Genomic DNA, 25,715 nt, shown 5'->3' on the forward strand with positions numbered 1-25,715 from the left:
AGCCCTAGAAAAAGGCAGGAAGGGAAGCACCAGTTGTGGGAGCTGGTCACCGGCTGACAGCTCTGTACCTTCTGTGGTCTTTCTTCCCTGAGGTGATTGTCAGGCCCCAGCATGAGCCCAGGGTGGGGACACCCAAGTAACCAGTTCTTTTATGAAGCAGGTCATTTTGAGCTCGTATTTAGAGCAAAAAAAGAGACTAATGTGGAGGAGTGAAATTTGGGTTTGATAAGTGTTTAAAATTAAAGTTTGTCTGTTCACTGAGCAAACCATCAATTGCAAGTTGACAGTTTGCCAGGTACGGTGTTTAGCTCTGGGAGTGCAATACTTTCTAAGTGAAATTGCAAGAAGCTTCTAACTGATTTGCCGAGGAGAGTGTATTTGTTGTGCTGTTGTTTTCGTTTTGTAGAATATTTTTCTATTTCATTAGGTGCAACCATTGATATTTCTAAACACTTTTGAAGTGGAATTGACATACAATAATCTGTACGTATTTAAAGTGTACAATTTGATATGTTTTGATGTATGTATACATCAGTGAAGCCATTACCACAATCAAGAGAGAAGATATCCATTCCCCCCCAAATTTTCCTTGTACTCCTTTGTGCATCCCCAACCCCGCCTGTCCCTTCCCCAAGCAACCTCTGTTCTACTTTCTGTCAGCATAGATTAGTTTGTATTTTCTCAAACTTTATATAAGTTGAAGCATATAGTATGCATTCTACCACTTTCTGGCTTCTTCCACTCAGCATAATTATTTTGAAGTTTATTTATGTAGTATGTTATTAATAGTTCATTCCTTTTTATGCCGAGTAGCATCCTATTGTAACCAAAATGCAAGTTCGGCTGCCTGTTGCAGCAAAAGCCAAACTCATTAGACAGGTGCTAGTGCCAAAGGAAAGAAGTTTATTCAAGTGCCACAACCTGGGAGAATGGTGGACTACCATCTTAAAGACCATCCCTTTCATGGAGGGGAGAGCTCTTTTTTCTATCTGATTATCTTGATAGCTTTCATATCCTGGGGCCCTGCTCATTCATCTTTCTAGCTTTTGGCAGCTCAGTATAAGAACAGCCCCCTTTGCCATCTTGGCCAATGGGGAGACTTCCCTGACTGTCTACAATAACACTATTGTATAGATAAACCACAATTTATTTATATATTTACATATCAATGGACATTTGGGTGTTTCCAGTTTTAGACTATTCAAAATAAAGCTGTGGTAAACATTAGTGTACAAGTGTTTTTGTAGACATTCTTTCATTTCTCTGTGGTAAATACCTAAGGGAATCATTGGATCATAAGGTAGATGTATGTTGATTTTTAAAAACACTGACAAACTTTTCCAAAGTGGTTATACAATTTTACATTCCCTGCTATTATCGTATGAGAGCCCAGTTCATCCCCATCATTTCCAACATTTGGTGTGGTTAGCCTGTTTAAATTTAGCCAGTCCAATAGTGAGTGGTGGTAACTCATTGGGGCTTTAATTTGCAATCACCTAATGACTAATGATGTTGAACACCTTTTTTATGTGCTTATTTGCCATCCATCTATTTTCTTGGGTGGAAATGTTTGTTCAAATCTTTTGCCAATTTTGTCTGTTTCTTATATTTATTTTGTTATTTATGTTGTTTTTCTTATTTTTATTTTTTGAGTTTTGAGAGTTCTTTTTATGTTCCTGATACAAGTCCTTTATCAAATACCTTATTTGCAGATATTTCCTCTAGTCTGTGACTTGTCTTTTCTTTATGGTGTCTTTGAAAGAGAAGACATTTTCAATTTTAAAAAGTCTGATTTATCAATTTTTTTTAATGGATGGTACATTTAGTGTTATAGCTAAGAAATCTTTACCTAATTCAAGGTCACAAAGATTTACTGCCATGTGTTCTTTTAGGTTTATAGTTTTAGATTTTAAATTTATATCTATGATCTATTTTGAGTAAATCTTTGCATATGATATTAATCAAAATTCTTTTTTCCTTTTAAGTATAAATAATGGTTCCTTCACCATTCGTTGAAAAAAATATATACACAGTACTTGCTGACTGGCTATTTCAAGCCACAACTCGCCCATGCGGCCGGCTACTTTTCCTTTGTGACTGGTCAGCAAGGTGTTTAAAATTACTTAAATTAATGTAAGTGCAAACATGAGTTATCTCATGACTGGTCAGCAAGGTGTTTACTATACGTGTAGTTAGAATGGTAGTTACTTCTGGAGGGTGGAGAAAGGTGCAACTCCTGAGTGCTATGCCGGGGAGATTCAACTATACTATTGATCAAATTTTTTACCTATAATCCTACCTCTGGGATCATATCTTAAATCTGAAAATGAAAAAAGATATTATGCACACAATAATATTCTGTACTGCATTATTGGTAAGGGAGAATTAGAAGAAATCTATGTTCAAGAAAAGGAGAGTTGTTAAAGTCAAGGCATATCTATGCAGTGAAATATTTGGGGGTTATTTTAAATGACAATTTCAAAGACTGCCAAAATTAAAAATGTTTAACATTTAATATTCCATAGTATATCATCATTATAACCTCATAAAACATTTATATGGATAAATACTCAAAATGACAGAGCATTTTAGGGAGATTGAATTGAGTAGTTTTTTTCCTACCGTAAAGAATGTATTCATCATTGTATTAGAATCTATCAATTTGGAATTAATTTGATAATTCTTTTAAAATTTATTATAAAATGTTGAAAGCATACAAAGAGATATTAAGAAAAACAAGATAAGTACCTGTGGACATAGTAGTAGCCTTAAGAAATCAAAATCAACAGTACAGTTGCATAGCACTCAGCAGTTGTGTCTTCCTCCCCCTTCCAAAGTAATTACTATCCTGACTGTGCATGTATTAATCTCTAATCCTTATATAGTTCCATGTATATGTTTTGCAAAGTTTTTGTAACTCTTACATGTATTTTCCTGTGACTTGTTTTTGTTGTAGTGTGGCATACCTGTTTAGATACAGTTTCAGGAGCCATCTCCTGCTGATGGACATTTAGGTTGCCTCGGCTTTCCACTGTTGCAGACATTGATGTTATAAAAATTCTTGTACACGTTCCCTTGTTCATGTGCATGTTTCTCTAGGCTAGATAGAGCACATCAGTGTGAGAGAGAAGTTGCAGGCTGGTGAGGTCAATAATTATCTTTTATGGAGCTCATCTTTATAACCTCTCTCGTTTTACCTGTTCTGTGGAAGAGGGGGGCTTTATATCTCCAGGTACATATTAAAAACATATGTGATTCTTAATAAAACAAAGTCACCATAAATTGCATTATTAGTCAAATTTACTGAAATTTAAATGACAATCTGGAACTTTTTGGTTAATCCATACAGCTGGGCCTTAATTATCTAGAATTAGGGGAGGGTCTTAGAGTTGCAGTATCTGTTTTGGCACCATTCATAATGATTCCTTATGAATAAGGACATTGCCTAATGAGACTCTTGGGATTTTCCTGCTGGACCCACCTTGGGCTAAATCACCTTGGCTGCCTCCCTGTAGAGCTGCAATGCATCTGGTCTGTGCCCACACTCACATCCAGACCCCTGTGCTCTGCTCAGCTTTCAGTCCTGCCTCCTTTGGCGACCTATTCTGTTGCCACCAATATTTTCACAGCACAGGGAGAATTGCCGGGCTCCAGCCACCTCGCTCATCTTCACCTTTTGAAAATTACTGTCTTCTCCCCTCCGACCTCCTTGGACCACAGTCATCACTTCCTCATGTTCCTTGACAGTTTCTTGGAGTTGGAAACTTCTGGGACTTGTTCAGATTTTTAGGGCAGGATGATATAGAAAAGCCAGGTGGTTTCAAAACCTTCCCTCTTTGATGACCTTGCTATAGCAAGACTACCTACCTACCAGCTGATGACCCGATGGCGTTGTTTGACCTTTCAGGATCCCTCCTCTGCTGCTGCTTCTAATGGCTTCGGGGAGAGAGAGAGAGTGAGAGCTCTTCCCTCCTCCACTCAGAAGGAAGCTTTTAAAACCAGACTAGCTGACTTTACCCTTTCCTGCTTTCCAATAGGCTGCAATTTGCATGTGATTATTGCTTACTAATTACATAGCGTTCAGCTGCACCCCTACCAGTGCCCCCGCCTCCCCTGTAGCCCTGCCTACACTTCATTTAAGCATCTTGCTGGGACAGAACACACTCCATTTTAAACGGAGCTGTGATCTTTTCCTCCTGTATAAGGTTGGTGCTCCCTGAGGATGTGTCTGTTTCAGTGATCACTGTCTTACTCTAAGCTCCCTTGTCTCCAATTAGTTGCTTCCTCTCTATGCCTCTTCATCCTGCCCCACCCCCCAAAGTCAAGGAGAGCTTTGCATGGGGGTGACGAGGGCCATAGCAATGGTCTGTTGTCATTTATACGTTAGTAGGTGCATATCCAGCTTTGGTGTGACCTCGGGGTGCAAAAGTGAGTATTTTAGAATGAAAAAAGGAATCACAACAAATGACAGATACCATAAACATCTCAAAACTCAGAAAAAAAATCTTAATATTTTTGTTAGTTAACAAACTAACGTGCCTCTAAATACAGTATTTTTGGCTGTATGCTTGCTATTCTCTTAATATTACAATGATTTGGTAGCATTTTCTGTAGAGAATGCAGGATGAAAATTCAGTCTTTGTTCTGGTATGACTGATCAGAATTTGCTCTGTATTATTAATAATTTAGAGCAAGGATAAACAGATATTTTCTGTAAAGGATCAGATAATAAGTAGCTCAGTTGGTTGAACAGCTTCTGTGCACCAAAAGGTTGCCGGTTGATTCCCGGTCAGGGCCCATGCCTGGGTTGTGGGTTTGATCCCTGGTCAGGGCATGTAGAGAAGACAACTAACTGATGGATGTTTCTCTTTCACACTGATGTTTCTTTTTCCCACTGTTGTTTCTCTCCCCCTCTCTCCCTCTGTAAGCATGTCCTCCAGTGAGGATTAAAAAAGAAAAAAAAAATATTTTAGGCCTTGGGAGTCACTTGGTTTCTGTAACAACTAAAGCAACTCTGCTTTTGTGGGCAAAAAACAGCCCTAGGTAATATGTAAATGGTGGGCATGGCTTTGTGTCCCCAATAAACTTATATTTATAAAAACAGGGAGTGGACCAGATTTGGCCAATGGGCTATAATTTGTTGAAACAATTTGCCAACCCTTGCTTTAGACTGTTTATTTTATCTTCACAACTCATTCAGAGTAATCTCTTGGAAATGTCTAGGGCTGTTTTTTCACGGAGAAGGAGGAACCTGTTAGTTTTCTTTCATATGGGAGCTATAGGAAATGGAAGAGCATATGCCACAGACAAGCTTTTTGCTCTTTGCATCTGAAGTGCTGGTTTTCCTCCTGTTCACATACTTGCTTCACACACTTATGACATGTTTATAGTGCAGTGACCTCTGGGCCTTCCCTGAGGTCACACAGTTGGTGAGTTGTTGCATTGGGCAGAAGGTGTATTCTGGGGAATCATTCTTTGATCTTAACTGTACACCAAAGAGATGGTAAACCAGGTAGATATACCTCACTAAACCCCCACTTCCCTTTCCTTACTGGGTCCCCCAAATGCCTGCAATCATCCTACCGCCTGTCACTTGAAAAAGTGTGATGGAGGGAACTGGCACAGAAAGGGAGCGTGGTCTTCGGTGATTGCTTTTACGGTAGCTTCCTTTTGCAAATTGCATGAAAATATAGGATCACAAGAACACATTGCTAGGCCCTCTTCCAACGTCTTAGAAAGGGACCTGTGAGAGTGAAGGACTCTGGAATGTAAGCTTTATTAGCACCTCTCTCCTAGGGGATATATGCTGGAACCTTACCTTTCTTTGTGGAAAGGGAACATGTATTCACTGAAAAAGAAAGTTTCAGCAAGTTGGGAGAGGCATACTTTTTCAAAGGCCTGTTCCTTCTAGGGCCCCTGAAATCATACCCCAAAGGCAGCCAACTTCTTTGCCTGCTTATTAGTTCATGTTTGTGGGAAGTGAACTCACTGTGTCCTTGGGCACTAGAGTGAATCCCCCTCTTCTTGGCTCGATAAATTAGCATAGAAAACAGGGATACACATTGCTGAAATTCTTCATTGACTTGGAAACCCTGCCTGCTGCAGCCCTTGTCTGTCCCCTGGTATTCCAGGCTGGACTTTGCATCTGACCTTCTGGAGCCCATTCTCCTGTAAGCTGATCTTAAAGCTACAGCTCACCCTCAGAGATAGTTCCAGGGACCTAGCTGGAGTGTGAGGGTGTTGGTACTCATGATAGTCAGCTGTGTACTTTCTAATTGTTCTCTTTCCCTTGGTAAAACATTACCATAGTTACTTGAACTTGCAAGGGACAAATGTCTGTTGTCATCTCTCGCTTGATTCTCACCGTATCCCTGTAAGAAATATCACCATCTCTTTTTTTCAAAGGTCATATCACTTGACGATTTTCCAAAGGTCAGATCAGTTGCTTGTTTGATGAGAGCCAATGCTACCTGGCCTCAAACCAGCTTTCCTGGCTTCAGAGCCCATGCATGCAGCTACTTCCCTGATCTATAACCTGCTCCTTCCCTTCAAGGCTGTGGTGCAGCAAGAGGTCAAGGCCTTCTCTTTCCTGGTAGATTCCGTTTGGACAAGGCAGGTTCTGCCAAATGGACCTAGCAGAGTGTCTGGAGCTTAACCAGTACTCGTGACTGCTTGCCTGAATGAATGCATATGCCGGTTTAGGAAAAGCTGAGAGTTTGGGCCAAATGGAGGGTAAGGCCCTGCACAGATAGCTGCACAAAATGCTGGGAAGACTGGAGGGAGGCTTGCAGTAAAGCCATACACTGGTCTCTAATGAAAAATTCTTTTCGTAAGCTTTTTTCCCTTTTCTTTTTTTATTGTGAAAAACAGCTGGTTTTTCTTTATTTTTGGTCTAAGAAAAATCTTTAATTAAAGGGTATAAAGCAATATTTGTTGACCTTTTTTCCATTACCATCCTTTTAGGGAGCATTTTTTCTTAACCACTCCCACCCCTTAAATTTTAATGCCAAAGACATACTGTGTATCTCTCATAGCCTGTGTCCCTGTAGAAGACCATAAACCATTGCAATATCTAAGGAATTTTTGCCCCCAAGAACCAATTTTCTTCGTTCTTGCTTCCATTGAGGAGGCATGGTCTGAAGTATTTATTAAGTAGCTGATGACATGTGAATTGCTCATGTGTTTATACAACTGAAAACAAAATGCTCATCATTGACAGCCTGTAATGATGATTAGCATGGCCAAACAATTCAGCTCTAATGAGCATGTGATTATAGCTGCCAGGGAACAGCTGTTAAATAAATAGGAGTCTAGTGTGTTGGCCAAGGAGACAGGATGGGTGATAGTGAAGTCCACAGACTCACAGCCCTGATCTGCTCTGTAAGGGTTAGACTAGTCTTACACCTATTTGTACACAGGAAACACCCCCAGAACTGTCAGGGACCACACGGATGCCCAGGTCGAGAAGCCAGGCCACCTGACTCTGGAGACATTGTCTTAGTTGCTTTCAGGACTTTCTGCTATGGATATCAGGCCATTGGTTTTTAGCCAAGTAGTATTTTGATGTGATTTTATTTTCACTTATGTTATTGTGGCAAAATATATATAGCATAAAATTTGCCATGATAACCATTTTTAATTGTATAATTCAGTGGCATTCATTACCTTCACAATGGTGTACCACCACCACCACCACCACCATCTATTTCCAAAACATTTTTATCACCCCAAACAGAAACTCTGTACCCATTAAGCAATAACTCTCCATTCTCTCCTCCCCCAATCCCTTTTCTGTCTCTCTGAATTTGCTTATTCTAGATATTTCATATATGTGCAATCATCCAATAGTTGCCCTTTGGTGACTGGCTTATTCTACTTAGCATGATCCTTTGTTCAAGGTTCATCCATGTTGTAGCATGTATTTGATATTATTTTAAGTGTATTTATGCGTTAAATGTATCCATACATATTAATGCACTCATACATGTTTCAGTCTGTCAGAATGCAGATGGTAGAGTGGACATGCACAGTCAAGAGAGAGATCTGATTATTTTTCTCTTTTTAAAGGAAGTTGCATTATTTGCCTTCTGCTCTCTTTAAACATCACTGATTCAGAGCCAATAGGTATGAATGAGTATGAATCAGTCACAGTAGGAGGGCTTCCAATTCTCTGCCTATTATGCATGTGTTGGTTTTGTTCTAGGTCATAAAATAATATCATAAAATACATTTGTCAAGCTTGTAATACTTCTAAAGAATTTAGGTTTAACTAAGTCATAGGCAAATGACTACTACCCTGGACCCACATTTTAAAAGAGTCCTTGAAATCCCATTGTGGAGGGCCCTGACAATGTAATAAAGTACTCTGAGAGGAAACGAAGGATTGTTATATTTTAAAACATTATTTAACTGAGTTGTGTGATGTTATGATTTTAAAATAATGTTTAAAAGTTGAAATTTAAAAGCTGCCTATAAAACGTGATGAGGCCTGGGAGCCACTTCCAGCAATTTGGAGTTGGGGGTGGGAGGAAGCAGGCCGGGCTGGTGGGAATCAACATCAGCTGCCTTGTCCATACCAACAGTCTTCTGCCCCCTGGAGAGCATGGAACTTGGCTTTTCCTGGGTTTGCCTTTGAGTATGTTTTTGGTTAGAAGCAGGAGCTGATAGTGAGGTGGGAGAGAGCCCTAACCCAGCAGAGTTCTTAGGTAATGGCTTGGTTTAGCACGGGCCAGTGGTTCCCATCCCTGCTGCGCAGGACCGTCACTCATGGAACTCTGATGAACAGATTCCTGGTCCACGCACAGGACCAATTAAATCATGTGCTGGGGGCGGGGTAAAGAGGTGGAGAGCTGTGGTTTAAGGCTTCTCAGGCAGCAGTTTTTCCTCTGCAGCCCAGCCTGAGAGCCCTGAGCAGGGTCTGCCTGGGATGCTGGCAGCCGAGTCAATCACAGGACGCAGATCTTTTCAGGCGACCGCAGAGGGGACACCCTGGAGAGGGCCAGCAGCGAATCCCCTTAGATGCAGATTCACTAATAGTTGGTAGAATTTTAGGAAGTTTAGTAAGTTGGCTTTTATTTTAGGAAGTTAAAATTGTACAGATTTTAAAATCTTAAATAGAGAGAAATACAGAATTAACATACTGGAATATAAATAACACCCAAAAGTTTATTCCTGATTTTTATGGAGTCACATCTGGGATGCCTGGGACTGCGGGTATAGACACTTATTAGAGTGCTCTCCCTAGTTCTAGACACTTCATATTGCATCTCCACAAGTGGCTTTGGAGTAGTAATGTGGCAAGGTCAAAATCTGGGGCTGGGGACTGCACTGTCCTGAAAGCAGAAATCAGGGGGACCATTGACACGTTTTCTTTTATCAGGCCCGGAAGCTCACCTGTCTTCTTGCAGCTAAGTGTGCCTCATTCTTTAAGTTATAGCTCTACTGTCCTTTTTTGTGAAACCATCTCTAGTTACTCAGGTTCATACCAAGCCACCCTTCTATGACTTGGGGTGTTTATGGGCTCCAGCCAACCCTGCTTGGGCTTAATTGCTCTCTCAAGCTTCATGCCTCTTGCCTCTGTCACCTCAGAATTCAGGTAAGCCATTTGGAGGGGCTGCCCCATGTGTATGCCTTTTGTGCATCCCTTCCCTAAGCCAGGGGAGCAGCTGCTTCTCCCAGGGTCACTGTCAAGTGAACCCTTGTCACTGACTCGATGTCTCACCAGGTCCCTGTGGGAAGAGCAGGGTCAGAATGGTCCTGTCTCTGCTGAGCCTGTGGAGTCTTTCTGATTTATTTTGCCTCAGGCTGTGAGACGCCTTGGGAAGGCTGTGTGTTTCCACTGGTATTTTATTGGATGCAAGTCCTGAAAGATCATTATAGAGCAGATCATTAAAATGACTGTTTTACTTTTCACAGAGAAATTAGGAGCCTGCCAACATTCTTTAGAAGCTCAAAACTGGCTAATCTATTAAACCTTCTTCATTCCTTTGCTTTCTTCTTATCTGCAAAATGGGGGGATGTGGAATGGGGGAGACTGAGAGAGGCCAAGGAGCATAGGTGTAACTGAGGCCACAATAGCCTCCGGGGTAGTGAGGCTGTTCCTGAATTGGTGGCTGGTGAGGGCCTACTTTCAACCTTTAGTATGGGAATCGGGGACTTAAACTTTGCTGCCAGTGGGAAGGTGAAGGTGTAGTTTCAGAAATAAATCAGTCCCGCGCATGGCATGAGATGGGAGAAGAAGGTGCAGAGGGCTTGGCTGCATCATGTCCTGGTGGGAAGGTTCATCAGAAAAAGCCACCCCAGCCATGGCCTATGTGGCTTAGTTGGTTGGGCTTCATCCCGTGCACCAAAAGGTTGCTGGTTCGATTCCCATTCAGGGCACGTGCGCAGGTTTGATCCCCAGCAGGGGACATGCAGAAGGCATTCTCACATCACATCGATGTTTCTCTCTCTCTCTCTCTCTCTCTCTCTCCCTTCCTTTCTCTCTAAAATTCAATGTAAAAAGTCTTAAAAAAAAAGAATGGATGTTAAAAAACAAACAGAAAGAACCACCCCCATGATACTGTATTTAGGGATCCTGGTAGAGTGCCTCTGTCTTCTGAGAGTTACTGATTAAACTTGCAAGTATTAAGAGAGGCCCTGAGGCCTGATTTATTTAAAATTTATTTTGTGGACCCTTTTTTAGGAAACAGAAATCCTGGGGTGGAGAGAGGTTAGTAATTTTTCTAAGAATGCTTCTGAAAATTTGCATTGCAAATACTGCTAAATATCAGCAGGGGATTCAAAACTTTGACACCTTGTTGGAGCTCTTTGTGCAGATCAAATTCTTGTCTTCAGTCTAGAATTGGCAGCTTCTTTCCCTTAATTTTCATGCAGTAATCAGTGCTGAAAGAATATTTCTTTGACAGTTGCCCTTGGGGAGAACTGGGCCTGGGCTTGTTATTTAGGGCAGACAGTTAAGTGGGAGAGAGAATAATAATAATGCAGGCTCCAAGGTCTCCATTTAGTTCCAAGAATGTCAACATTATCAACCTCTTTTCAATATTTACTGCCGGCTTTGATGAATAATGGAAATTGGGGGTCAGCGAATCCATTTCAGAGTTTAGAAGAGTAAGTTTTAATGGTCTGATTAAAATAAGATGAAATCCCATCTTTTGGATGAATTAGCCCTTCCCAGAATATAAGGCTTTACTGGTATTAATGGTTTTTCCTTTTCTGGAGATAAGGTTGATTTAAGAACTCTCAGTGACTGTCAGAGCCCCACTGTGCTCCTGTTGGAGAAAGCAGTGTCAGTCTTGGGCTTACATGGGCCTCCAGAAAGAAGCAATCCCATCCAGCAACACAGCAACACCCACCTTTACTCCCAATGAACAAGTTACAGGTATCCCCCCCCCCAAAAAAAAACCCTCTCGTGATCACTGACAATTGTTTTTAGCAGAAAATTGCCTTTACTGAGACAATTTTTCAAATTTTCATATGACTGGTCCATTTATTTCTGTATTTTTGGTTGAAATAAATAGGAGTTATTTTTAGCTTCACAGTTTCAAGTGGTGAAACATCTGATCTTATGATTCCAGAGTCTATGGCTGTAGCAGAGACTTTCCTTCCTGCTGCCTTTGTGCAAAGAAAACCAAGGCAAGAGTGGGAAAGCCTGACGAATAGGTCTAGCGAGCTAATGTACAGGCATAATGACGGTAGTTAGTAATTCTGTATTGAATTCCTAAAATGTGCGAAGAGAGTACATTTCAGGTGTTCTCATCACACACACACAAAGGAACTATGTGAGCAGATGATAGGTTCATTAGCTTGACTACAATAATTGTTTCACTGTGTATATTGTATAGCAAATCATCATGTTGTATACCTTAAATACATACAATTTTATTTTAAAATACGTTTTTGTAAGTTTAGGCAAAGAGAGAGAATGTAAATGGTGCACAATGTAGACAGTTAATGAATCTGGGTAAGATGTGCATGAATAAAAAGGAGTCCTTATGCTATTTCAGCAAACTTTTTGTAATTTTGAAATTATATCAAAATTAAAAGTCACATCAAAATGGGGGGAAAAAAATTCATGGGAAGGTGCCGTGGAAAGGCAGACTGAAACACTCAGACTTTAGTGGGAGTAATATTCCTTCCATGGGAACTGTAGGGTCCAATGTGCAAGTGGATGCTTGGTTTCCAAACCAAAGCCTTGTCTAGTATGTGAAAAGGGCTGGTTTGTGATAAAATGTGATATACCTATAGTTATAACAGTGCTTTTTAAAACCAAAACAACCCATGTTGCATTGAAAATCCTTGGGCTAAATGGTATAACTCTCTTAGGAAGGCCCTGCAGCTCTTGCATCGCTGAGCCTGTTTACAGAGCACACGTGACCTGTGATTTCACTGTGACATCGAGTGAGAAAGAAGAATGGGTGAGGGGTTTGTGAAAAGACCACACAGGGCAGTGTTGAAGAGCTCTTTGTTTAGGAAAAAGGCTGACGACTCTGCCAGGAAGGAATTACCATTCAGCTCCTTCCATGGCATGTTTGGCATCTTTGGCCAAAGGAAAGGACATGAACAAGCAGGCAAATGACTGACTTGGGACTGTTTTCTGGTATGTCTCTGATATGTAAGAAATTCTATTTTTAAAGAAGTATGTCTGCTTCTGGTTTATGGAATGAATATATATTTTATATGTGAGGACTTCTCTTAAATGCAAGGTAGATGTAACTAATTGACAACCGATAGGCTTAGAATCGAAGCCCTTAGGTGGTAGCAGAAGGTCTCAGAGACATAGGACCCCAGATGGTGTGGGCAAGAAGCTGGAAGGTGGGCTGGCTGGGGATGGGAGGAGCCCTGGGCCTTATCCCCAGCAGAAGTGAGCAGGTTTTCCTGCTTCAGCTATTTTCAATGCTTTGGAAAGTTGAGTGGTAACACATCTGTCATGGATTAGAAAAAGATAAGGAATCAAGGCGGGGACACCAGCTGGGATCAGCAGTAGCTATAACCCAGAAGAGACAATGGAAGCTGGACCTGAGGCAGTGATGGTGGCAGAACAGGGTAAATAATGAACCAGCTTTCTGGTCAAAGGATGAAGAAGGGGAGCCCCAGGGAACCTAAAAGTATCAGGGGCATCATGGAGGGGGAGCTCAGGAACGTGTCCTGCAGGTTTTTTTGTGAAGCCCTGGGCTGGCCACAAATATGCATGCATGAATCTGACCCTAAACAGCATGCAGAAAATTTTGAAAACGGAATAACAAGTTAGGTTACTGCCCAGGTCCCAGACCAGCCGCTGGATATGCACTCAGTACCAATCCAGATGGATCAGCAAGGGCTTTGAAAACTGAACTGGCATTGGAACCATAGCCACGAAGGGCAGGTCATAGCAAGTGGCTTGAACTGAACCTGGCGAATTGCCTGCTTCAACAAAAATCTCAACATTTTTCTGTAATATTGAAACAGAACCCAGAGTCTTATAACATCCTCTTCAAAATGTCCAAGATATAAGCCAGAATTACTTGGCATACAATAAACTAGGAAAACCTCAACTTTCATGGGAAAAGACAGATCAACAGACCCCGTTGCCAAGGTGGCACAGATATTGGATTTGTCCAGTACTTTAAAGCAGCTAATATAAAAATGCTTCAGGAAGTGAGGGTGACACTACTGCTGTAAATGGAAAGAGAGAAAGTCTCAGCAAAGGAAGATATAGAAGGTATAAAGAAAAACCAAATGGAAAATTTAGAAATGAATAATATAGTAAGCACAATAAAAACTCACTAGATGGTCTCAGTAGCAGATTGGAAATAATAGGCCTAAATTCAGATGCACCAATGATTATATTAAACGTAAGTGGCCTAATCACAATAATTAAAGACAGAATTGGAACGAGTAAACAAAGCAAGACCCAACTAAGTGCTGCCTATAGGAAGCCCACTTAATGGTATGTGTAGAGGGTTGAAAAGCAAAAGGGTACAGAAATAAAGGATGCAAACACTAATCGAAAGAAGGCTGTGTTAGAGAAAGTCAGCTGAAGAATAAAGAAAATAGCAAATGATAAATGAGGACATTATAATGATAAAAGGGTTAGCTCACTCCAAAGTGGAAAACCTATAGAACTTCCAACTACATAAGTAAAACCTGAAAGAACTGAAGAAGTGGAAAATCCTCAGCTATAGTTGGACTTCAACATACTTCCTCTGTAATCAATAGAACTGGTCGGCTGAGGATCAGCAAGGCGGTGGGAGAGGCGACTAGCGCCATCGATCAGCTCGCTCTGGTCGGCGTTTTTAGAGCACTCCACCCAGCTGCAGCAGTAGATACACTCTTTTCAAGTGAGCATAAAACCTGTACCCAGATAGACCACGTCCTGGTATCCTAGGTCATAGCCAAATTGAAAAGAATTGAAATTGTGTGTTTTCTGACCATAATGGAATTAAACTATAAGTCAATAACAGAAGGATAACAGGGTTATCTCCAAATGCTTGGAAATGAAACAACATACTTCTAAATAACCCATTTGTTGAAGATAAATTCTCGATGGAAATTAGAAAATATTTTGAACTAAATGAAAATGAAAATATAAAATATCAAAATTTCTGGAATGTGGTTGAAGTAATGCATGGAGGGAAATTATAGCATTATATGCTTAAATTAGGAAAAAAACCCCTCTAATCAATAATATAAATACTCACCTTACAAAACTAGGATAGAAAAAAAAAAAAAAGCCAATAAGTAGAAGGAAGAAAATAATAAGTAATAAAAAATAATGAAATTTAAAACAGAAAAACAATAGGGGAAATCAGTGAAACCAAAAGAAAAATAAAATTTTTGAAAGGAAAATAACAAGCAATGATGACAAAGAAAAAAAGACACTAATTGCCAACATCTGGAATGAAGATGGGATATTATGACAGACCCTAAAGGCATTAAATGAATAATAAGAGAATTCTATGAACAGTTCTAAGCACATAAAATTGATACCTTAGCTGAAATGGACCAAGTGCTTAAAAACTGCAAACTACCAAAACTGAACCAAAATGAAATAGATAACTCATAATAATTGATACTAACTGTGACTATTAAATACATTTAATTTGCATTTAATCTTCTGAGAAAGGAATCAGTTTCCTGGCGAATTCTATCAAACATTTAAAGACAAAATAAAGTCAATCTTATACAATCTTTTCCATGAAATAGAAGAGAAGGAGCTACTTCCCAGCTCATTGGTAAGGCCAGTATTACCATGGCATGAAATGAGACAAAAGATACTGCAGACCAATCTCTCTCATGAACCAAGATGCAAAAATCCTTAGCAAAATATTAGCAAGCCCAGCAATATATGAAAGGAATGATGCACCATGGCCAAGAGGGAATGCAAGGCTGGTCCAGTATTTGAAATTCACTCTGTGTAATCTACCATATAAACTGAAGAAAAGGCACATGATATCAGTTGAAGCAGAAAAAGCAGTTGACAAAACTCAGCATTCAATTATTATTAAAAAACAACTCTTAGCAAACTAGAAATTGGGGGGGGGAACTCCCTCACCTTGATAAAGGGCAATGTACAAAAGCTTACACCAAACATAATTGATGGGAAAGACTAAATGCCTTCTCCCTAATATGGAGAACAAGGCAAGGGGTCCACTCTTGGCACACCTATTGAACATTACACCAAAAGCCTTAACCAGTGTAACAAGACAAGAGAGGAAAAGGGAGAGGTGGATATAGACTGGGAAGGAAGAAATAAAATTGTCCTTTGTCACAGACAGCATTATTGTCTATGTAGAAAATATTGGGAAATCTACAAAAACAAAACTGAAAAAACTCCCAGAATTAATACATTTAACAAAGTTATAGGATACAACATCACACAAAAATAATTTTACTTTTATATGCTGGTTCTTACAAACAGTTGGAAATGGAAAAGTTTTTAAAATATTTCCAATAGCTCCCCAAAATGTGAAATACTTATAAATTTGGCAGAAAACCATATACAAGATATGTAGTTGAAAATGACAAAACACTGAGGAAAACAATCGGAGAAGATCTAAAGTCATAGGCATAATAGGTTCATGGGTAGAAGAGTCAACATAGGTCAGTTCTCCTATAATTTATCTATAGACTTAATGCGTTTCCCATAATACTTCTAGAAAGATTTTTTTTTTTTTTTTTTTTTGTAGATTTAAGCAATCTGCTTCCAAAATTTATATGAAAAGGACAAGAATTAGGCAAAACAATTTTGAAAAAGGAAGGATGACATTTTAGGAATCATGCTACCTGGTTTTAACACTTATTCTGAAGCTATGGTAATCAAGATAGTGTGGGATTGGCAAACGGATAGACAAATCAATGGGGTGGCATAGAGAATCTAGAAATAGATCCATACAAGCACAGCCAATGGATTTTTTAGCAAATTTGCAAAAGCAATTAAATAAAGGATAGTCTCTTCAACAGATGATGTTAAATCAGCCAGACATCTGTATTAAAGGAGAACTTCAATCTAAACCTTAAAGTTTATACAAAAATTATTTCAAAATGGATCATGAATCTAAATATAAGAAGTAAAACTATAAAAATTTTAGAACACAAATAGATGCTTGACTTCAGTGAGGTAGGTGAAATGACTAACATTTACTGAGCAGTTACTCTGAGTCAGGCATGGTTCTAACTCAGTCCCTGCAACACCCCTGAAGAATAGGTACCACAGTATTACCATCTCACGTTTGAGATGAGGAAACGGAAGCCCAGAAGAATCAATAAAGATGCCTGGAGCAAATTCATGATCCACAAAACTGCAAATGCCCTGGGCAGCCTCTTACAAGATCATGGTGTTACCCACCACCCTGTCCTGACATTCCTGCCCTCTTCGTCCTACTTAAAAATGAAAATCACTAATATGCGTGTCTCCTGTGACCAGGCCATCTACGTTTTGTTTGTGGTTTTCCGCCCCCTGTGTGAGTTTTACTCACAGGCCCTCATTGAGGTTGAGGGCCTGTGAATAAAATATTTTCTATTGAGTGTCAATCTTAACCCACTTGAATCTCGTTAGCGCCCTCTTGTGTCTGTAGTGGGTTTTACAGAAAGCAGTGCTTTAGCTCCAGGGCTCGGAAACAAAAGATCAGGTGGGCAAGCTTTTGACGACCCAAATATTATCACAAATCGGTGCGATCAGAAACTTGAATTCCACTAGATGTGAACGTTCTGGTGACTTTCCTCCTGTCATGTGATCAGTTAGTAGAATCTTGGAAGGAAACAGATCATAAAGAGAGAGCATAAAAACTCAAATTGGCTTTTACATCTCACTTTGCCTTCCTTTTTTGTAGCCTGGCTTCCTGGGCTTTCTGCAGTCCCAGAGGCCCTGAGAGGTTAGGATGGAGACCTCCATTTTTGCCTTTCAGCCTTTCAGCCTTGGAGGGAGGGTTCAACGGATGCACCTTCCAGAGCCTGAAGAGTCTGTATCTCCCCCTGGGCTGTTAGGTGGATTTAGAAGATGCTAAAATCTGCCTCTCCAGATTTGCTTCTTGAATTTTTTTTTTTAATTTTAATTTTTTCTATTAGAGTTGACATTCAATACTGTTTTGTATTAGTTTCAGGGGTACTGCATAGTGGTTAGACAATCATATACTTTACAAAGTGATCCCCCTGACATTGCCAGTACCCACCTTCTTCAACAGCAGAACTCCAACGGGAAAAGGGCCGTGGTGCAAATTTCCCTCCCCTGGAGGTTTGCCAGCTTGTTTTGGAGGAAAGAAGGGGAGAAGGGGAAATGGGGCAGGATGCACTGAATTCTCAGAGCTCTTCCCTGAAGTGGAGGTGGGAGGGGTGCACTGCTAGTAAAAAATTCTAAAACCAAGAAAAGCACCTAGCATTTTACATTATACGGTCTTATTCTGTCCCCTTTTCTATATTGGTTTACTTTTCTATTATAGAAGTAATAGATGCTCATAATGGAAAAGTGGGAAAATAATAGGAAAAAATACATCCAAAGAACATATACATAATCATAACACTTAATATATCATGGGGTTTCCTTTCCTTCTATGCATGAAGATTTTAGTGTTTAATTGAATTATATGATGTTTATTCACATAAATTTTCTACATTTTAATTGTTTTATTATAAACATTTTACAGGTCAGGACACAGCTTTGGTAAATGACTGCTGAGTTCTAGAGCTATGATAGGTACTAGGGTTTTACTTGATATTTTGATATTATAGATGACACTTCAGTCAGTATCTGCTCCATCCTTTCTCCCACTTTAACATGGGGCTACTTCCTTAGGATAGATTCCCAAAATCACAATGCCTAGGGGAGAGCTTAGAGAGGGCTTTCAGGCTGAGTGCAGACATGGAGGAGCCAGCTCATCCTGGCTGGAGGTAGACGCCACTGCTTGGTAGTGGTGGGTTTGGGGCACATTCCCCCATTTTTCAGAGCCTCAGCTTTTTCCCCCTGTTGGGTGGGGGTAAATATTTTATTGAGTCTATGATATTCCTTGCAAAAACGACAGTATTATGTATTCATTTCCAACCATCCTACCTCTCATTATTTTTGATGTCATTAAATTTGCCTGAAACTCTAGAGCAGTGTTAAATGATCATGGGATGAGGGGGCATCATTTTCAGGTGATTCCTAATATTAACAGGAAAAGCTCCGGTGTCTCACCATTAAATGGAATATGAATCTGTTATTTCCAAAAAATATGATGTTTACTGTGTCAAGGATTCATTTAATTAATCTTTAAAAATTTTGAGCTTTTACATATTTAGGAGCATACTTTTTTTCAGAATGATTATGTAGTTATGTTATTTGATCTTTTGTTGGGTAGGATCATAATGGTTTTCTGATATCACATGTGTATTTGTATATTCATTATTTTGTGTGTTACTTTTTTAAACTAACACCATTTTATATAGACTATGTCCTACAACCTACATATATACTTGTGTGTGATGCATAAAAGAAAGAATGTGAGAAAGTTACATTAATATATTAAGAATGATTCACTTAAATTAGGGGATTATGGATTATTTTCGCTTAACTCTCTGTGTTTTCCAGTTTGTGATGGCCTACTGTTACCATAAAAAAAATGTTGCCTAAAAATGCCAACGCCAGTCCAATTAATTATGGATGAAGTGAGATTTAGGAGGTCAGATATGATTTTAGGAAACCTACTTATTTAGAATATGTCACTTCTGTTCATTATCTAGAGTCCAAATTATTTTGATATCAGGGAGCTGAAAAAGTAGAGTTTATATATATATATATGTGTGTGTGTATTTTTTAAAAAATATATATTTTTATTGATTTCAGAGAGAGAAAGGGAGAGGGGGAGAGAGAGATCTCCTGGATCGTAGGTTGATGCTCAACTACTGAGCCATGCCTGCCAGGCAGGTTAATATATTTTTGAAACAGGAAATAACTTGGCTTGGGTTTTCTTTTTGAATAATGGCAATGCGTGGTGAGTGTATTAACTAAGAATTTAGGACTGTGTCTGAAAAATGATATTTTTCATGATTTCTGACATTTTAAAATTTGAAAATCTTTAAAAGGAATTGCAAATAGTATTTAAATACATATGTATCCCTTATCTAAAGGATTCAAATGGCAATAGCTCGGGATGGTTGCACGGCCTCTGAGACCTGCCTGATCACAGGCCGGGGCAACTAGACAGGCTGCTTTTGGAAACTTCATCTGTCCTCTTGGCCCCCGCAGGAGGCCGCAGCCCAGACACCATCTCGTGGATATCTTTGCCTGTCTAGGACTGCACACAGATATAGAAACGTAAAAACATGCATTTATACATCAAGACACAGAGAAACAGCAATCACTGGACTTGGTACCTTAATTGCATCTTCCAGACTCCAGGAATAGCCCTTGTTTCTTCTGCCATGGTCCACACTTTTCTCTCTGAAATGAGATTTTGCTAATTTCAGAGCCCAGGCGTTCTCTTCAAGTTTGGTTCCTAACGTACTGTGTACTTAAAGCATGAAAATCTCAACCAACATTATGATCGTTGAAAATTATATTTACACGTAAAACCATAATGTCTCCCTGCTGCTTCTTCTCTCCCTTTCTGTAGCTCTGGGCCAGATTATGTTGTACGTGGATGGGATGAACGGAGTAATAAACCACAATGAAACCATTCAGTGGCTGTACACTCTCATCGGGTCGAAGGTAAGAGAAGGCTCTGGTCGAACATCTTACTCGGTTTCAGCATCACACACCTTTCTTTCTGTTGTCCCGTCTGAGACAGTTTTGAAGAAAGGAATCCTTTTTAGCTTGGTTCCAGCCCTATCACAGTACAAATGGGGACTCCTATTTTACAGACTTAAAAATACACTCAAATTGTAAGAGGGTATGGCTCTTTGATGCATTTTATGTTTTCTTCTCTTTAGTTTAATCAAATGCTTTTGGCACTTCTGGTTTTTAATGTTTAATTTAAAACTTATACCATAGATACAGTATCAGTCTTACCTGCTCTCTTTCATGTTCATATATGTCCAGTTACTTAACCACATATTTATGGGTTGTGCAGATGTATATACATGTTCCTATATGTAGATGAAAGAATTGGAGACTGCCTTTCAACTCCTCCATTTATTATGAAAGTAACCAGCCTCTACTGAAGATTTCCCAGGCAACACACACCGTAGTAGGTTGCTTTACAAGCATTATCTCCTATAAGGTAAACGATGTCATTCCCATTTTGTAGTTGAGGAAATAATGCTTAGTTATGAGAATCTATCTAATTTCCTCCATGGATATTGGCATGTGTCTGCCCAGCCTTACCTTGGCTGTGAGGCCCCACACTGTAGGAGTACAGTGCCAAGGAGGCAGATCCATCCTGTCACTTGAGGAGTCCTGGAAGCTGGTGAGGCTCTGGCACCTTCTTCTCTGGGTTCTCAGATGGGGCCATGAGGGATGTAGTTGGAGGAGGGCCATGAGGGGTCTAGTTGGAGAAGGGACTTGGAAGGAGGAGGAAGACTGGATCTTGTCCTGAGCAGGTGCAAGTGAACCAGGGCTGGCACGTGGCCAGCTTTGGGGGTGAGGGTGGGGTGGGGCATTGTGGGGGAGATCAAGGTGACTGTAGTGGGCAATAGAGTTAGGCAGAGGAGGGTCTAGAGGGCCTGGATGGGGGACTTGAACCTGACTTAAGCAGATCACAGAGTCAACATAGCTTTCTGGGGGTCCCTGTGGAGCATGTTGCCAACCCTGACTGTTCCCCACCCCTGCATTCACTGTCACCCTACTTTGGCAAGCCTGTTACATGCATCGGCATCGTGGTCTCGGTGGTGAGTCACACCTTTTGGCCTTGCCTCTCACATTCTCTGCTTTGCAGGAAGCCTACTGGACTCCAGGAGTGCTCGGCCCTGATTCGACTTTGTGTCAAGAAAAGATCTAGGTTGAGGCTGCACCTTCCTTTCAGACTTCTAGAGTCATGGTGACTGCGCCCTGGATGGGTGGGAGGCCTTCCCTCTGTGAATGGCACTGCTATCAATACCCATTGGGTTCCAGGTGGATCCTTACGTCTTCCTCTCATTCTTCTTTTTCTTAGTATTATTGATGATAGATTTTTCTTCCAGTTTCATAATAGAAATAGCCATGGTTTTTCTCAGAAGGCTGAAACCTTTTCTCCTTCATTTTTTTTTTTTTGGCTTTGTTTTCTATGGAAAGTGGAAATTACTCTATTTACAGACTGCTGTAGGTGACCTTAGAAGCTGCGTGGACCGCTGGGCCCACTGGCTCGACTTAGCCAGGCTGAGGGGAGATGCCTATCTCACATCCTGTCTCAGTGCTTTATGCCTTTCCCTTCCTTGTGCTGGGAGCCCCCCCTAACCTCCATGTTCATGTGGAGCTGCTCCCCCAACCCCCAAGGCTTTCTGGATGGTCTCGGGACCCCAAAACCTAGGGAAAGGGAGGAGGTTTTGTGATAAAAATGGACTTTTGGTACATGTCATGGCTAAATTAAGAAATCTTTATAGCTTTATCATGGTCATGATAAAACACCAACAGCCAGCCCTGTTTCTAAAACTGAGCATGCTTGCAGTAGGAAAAGTGAGTCTTTTAGCCGACCCCGGGGATGGGAGGGGGAAGAGAAGATACCGAGAGGAAAGACACAAAGGAGAGAAGAGGGGGAGATGGGAAAGATGAGAGACCCAGGGGGGAAAGGATGAGAGGAGATGGGTGAAAGGAAACAGCCTTCATGGGAATGCATCTGTCTGCTCAGTAGACGGGAGGACTCAGCCAGGGGTGTTGCAACAGCTTCCTGTCGATTTTTCTTTGGAATCATTCTGTAAGGAAAACAAACAACCAAAACGGAACACACGGGAAAATTCCTTATTGCATTTCTAAGTACCATGGAGAAATCATCAAGTTAAAGCCCTCGCGAGTGGGTATGTAGGAATGCTGCTTCCCAGCCTCCTTTCCTGTGTAGCACACAAGCATTCAGGCCGCTGGGCGGCTGTTCTCTGGGCCTCTGCCTGAGCTGGAGCGTTTGCTTCCTCACCTGGGGCATCAGCACTGGATCAGCGCTGGGTTTTTCTCTGCATCTTTCATTTTCCCAAAGGAAGGTCCACAATAGTCTCCGGTTCCTGTGTTTAACACTGGGCCAGTCACTGTGAGGACAAGAAAATAGAGCCAAGGGTCAGCCTGAGCCTTGTAGCTTATGGTGGTAGAAAGGGGACCATGGGCGATGCCCCGCAGCCCACTTTCATTCATTGTCATGTCAGATGACCTGCAGGATGTGCTCAGTTTCAGGCTAGTGGCCCAAAGTCAACCAAATTTGTTTTCAGTGCAGTTCTAATGTGATCACTTCTTATTTTCAAAACCAATACGGTGTCCCCAGACACTCCCCCTCAGCCCTTGTCTGGATAGTGAGGAATCTGCAGGCAGAAAGGATGCACCAACCTAAACTCTTAGGTTTTGAGAAGGAAGCCTTAGCTCCTTCCTTAAGCACACATATTGGGCGATAGGGGCCACAAGAGCTTTTTCCAGTTCAGGGGCTGTAAGAGTCAGAGTTCTGAGAACCCGAAAGGTTTACCTTGAGATCCTGTGCTTTTTACCTTACACGGGCACAGGGTTGATAATGAAACCCTGGGTTAGAGAAACCTTGTCATTCTGACTTCAAAATCCTTCCTTTTTCCCCCCAGGAAAGGCAACGCGATGTGATCCTGCTGCCTGCCAGAGGATCATTAGGCAATGCATATTTGCAGATACTCGAGACTCATAGTCAGAGGACAAAAGGATGTATTTGCAGCCAAATACTTACTTTTAAAAGAAAGAAAAAGTATTTGTCAATAAAGTGTTTTATTCTATTTACCAAAGTCCATCTTTAAACTCTACAGTCAGAGGTAAGAAGCAGATGCCCACCCCGTGACTTCTCACATGGTATGAATTTTTTTCTCTTCATACATCTGGAAGTCTAATTAACTGGGGTAAGATGATTCAGCTTATTTAGCACAGCCTTTTGTCACTCTAATAGTGCCTCTGTCTCTCTGTATCTGTGTATATTTCCTTTTGGCCCCTGGGGGAGGCCCCAGGGCCCCCCAACTCCTTGTGGGTTCCCCAGGGCTGCCTCCTGATGCAGTCACGGAATGTGCCCTACCTGTGGTGCTGTCCGCCTTGGCTCGCTCTGTTCTCTCTAGTTTTCTGTCAGCCTCATTGAATCTAATCTTCCAGCTGTGCCCTAGGTTGCTGATCACAGATCTCTGGAGATCCTTTGTACGTGTGTGAGGTTGATCATGTTTCCCTACTCCCCACAGTGCAGCTACTAAACCTGAGCTGAGGGGAGCCCTGGCCACAGCTCACTTTCACACACTTTCTCTCTCTCTCTCTCTCTTTCTCTCTCTCTCTCTCTCTCCCCCTTTCTCTCCCCCCCCCCACATACTTACACACTGGGGACAGTAAGGTGATGACGATAAGTAACGCGTGGCGTGTAGAGTGGAGTGGAGCAGGGGAGAAATGGACAGGGATGGGAAGCTAAGGGGCCAGTGCAGTATCGAAGCTGGGAGGTGACAAGGCCTGACCAAGAGTTGTGCTGGAAACAGAATAATGGAAATATGGAGACATTTTGAGGAATAGCTTCCTAGGATTAGGTTGCTGGGTATGGAAAAATAAAAGCAGGAATCAAAGGTGGGGGTCACAGTTTTGAGTCTGGGGAGCTAGGAATACAGCAGTGCTTCCAGTAGGAGAGAAGTTGGAAATTGGGGTTCCTTGGCAGGAAAGCTTTGACACGCTAGTTTTGAGATGAAGTCAATATCCCCAAGGAGAGCTAAGCAGATGCCCCCACGGTGCCAGGTGCTCTAGGAAGTGCTGGCTGGCGAGCCCTTTGATCTCAGAGTCATCGGCATGTTGCTGCTCTGTGAGGTACTCAGGTGACCCACGTGTGGGTGAGATCTAAAGTGCTTTTTGAGTTACGTATTATAAAATTACAAAATCCTAGTCTTGAAGAGGTGGCAGAGTCTTGTTAAAGATGTTCCCAACACTCACCAGCCACATTCCTGATACTCCAGCAGCCATCGTTGGCCACTGGGATCGGTGGAAAGCCTTCCTCATCAGGACCCTCATCTGCCTCTCTCTCACTAACCAAACACTGTGCACTGCTTTCTGAAGCAACACACACTCACTTTTCCACAGAAGTTGAGTTTTTAAAGGCAGTTATGTCATTCTGTCCAAGCTATATGCAGTGGTTGCCACAGATAGTCTGTGGGGATATAATTTGCAATTCCTCATCACACAGGTTACTCACTTTTCTGCGCATCCTGTACAGAGATTGGTCATTTGGCAGCCTCCTAGGATACAACATCTTTCTTCCACAAATTCCACCTCTGATTCATTAGGCTTTTCAGCAGCTGCTCTGGATCCGGGTTCAAATCAAACTGATCATCCCCAGAACCTCCCAGGTTTTTTTCAGTGTTTGCAGTTTCTGCCAGTCTGCATCTCTGTGATTGTTTGACACCTAAAGGCAGGGCTTTCCCTTTGATTTCAGGACAGAGTTTCAACCTCAAGATAATTATGAATTTTGCTTTGGCCATTTATCATATTAACCTGTTAATCTTGGTTTGATTTAACATAAGTTTAATGACAGAGCTTCTGTGTCATTAACCAAAATGTGGACAGAGGCAAGGGATGCATAAGCCAGCGCAGCCTGCAAGGTGACACTGATCCGTCTAGGCACGTTAGGACTGTTTTGGTGCAGCTACTGAGAAGATGCCCGCTCTCTGACCATCCAGCCTCGCTTCCTCACTGAGTTGCCAGGGCCTTCCTGAAGTCAGGTTATGCTGCCTCTGGTGGGGAGGGTGGAGCTTTAGGGTCAAGCATACTTGCGTGATCCTTCGGGTGGCTTATGTTTCCATCTTTAAAATGGAGATAATAATCTACAAAATGGAATAATGATAATGAAGAACACGTAAAACACTGAGCATTGTACCGGCCCGTAAGTGCCCAGTGTTGTGAGCTAGCAACTCTTTTCCCACAAGTCCACCAACCTCTTAACTGTTAGAAAAGAAGATGTGCTTAGTTTGCCAGGACCTGCTCACCTGGAAACTGATGGTCCCAGCGTTTTCCTCTCTTTTCTAAGCACTCATGAGACATTTGTCTCCAAAGCCTCTGGAGCACATTGCCAGGGATTAGTAGTGGATTTAATAAAGTGTAGGATATGATTTTTGGACTTCATCTTTCACCCTTTTCTGAGAATGGGGGTAGTTAACTGTTTATGGACTTTGGCGAC

General features: G+C 41.3%; 1 protein-coding gene across 2 annotated transcripts in view; it reads left to right on the forward strand.

The window, feature by feature from the left end:
* FHOD3 (formin homology 2 domain containing 3) overlaps nt 1-25,715 on the forward strand; it is a 396,157-nt gene that overhangs the window by 205,653 nt on the left and 164,789 nt on the right. For both annotated transcript variants that reach the window (XM_087819066.1, XM_087819067.1), the window contains exon 6: nt 20,067-20,161. In XM_087819066.1, the coding sequence (XP_087675192.1) occupies nt 20,067-20,161 (95 nt within the window). The remainder of the gene's footprint in view (nt 1-20,066; nt 20,162-25,715) is intronic.

The sequence above is a fragment of the Miniopterus natalensis genome, chromosome 7 (assembly GCF_054644295.1).
Source record: "Miniopterus natalensis isolate mMinNat1 chromosome 7, mMinNat1.hap1, whole genome shotgun sequence".
Taxonomy (NCBI): domain Eukaryota; kingdom Metazoa; phylum Chordata; class Mammalia; order Chiroptera; family Miniopteridae; genus Miniopterus; species Miniopterus natalensis.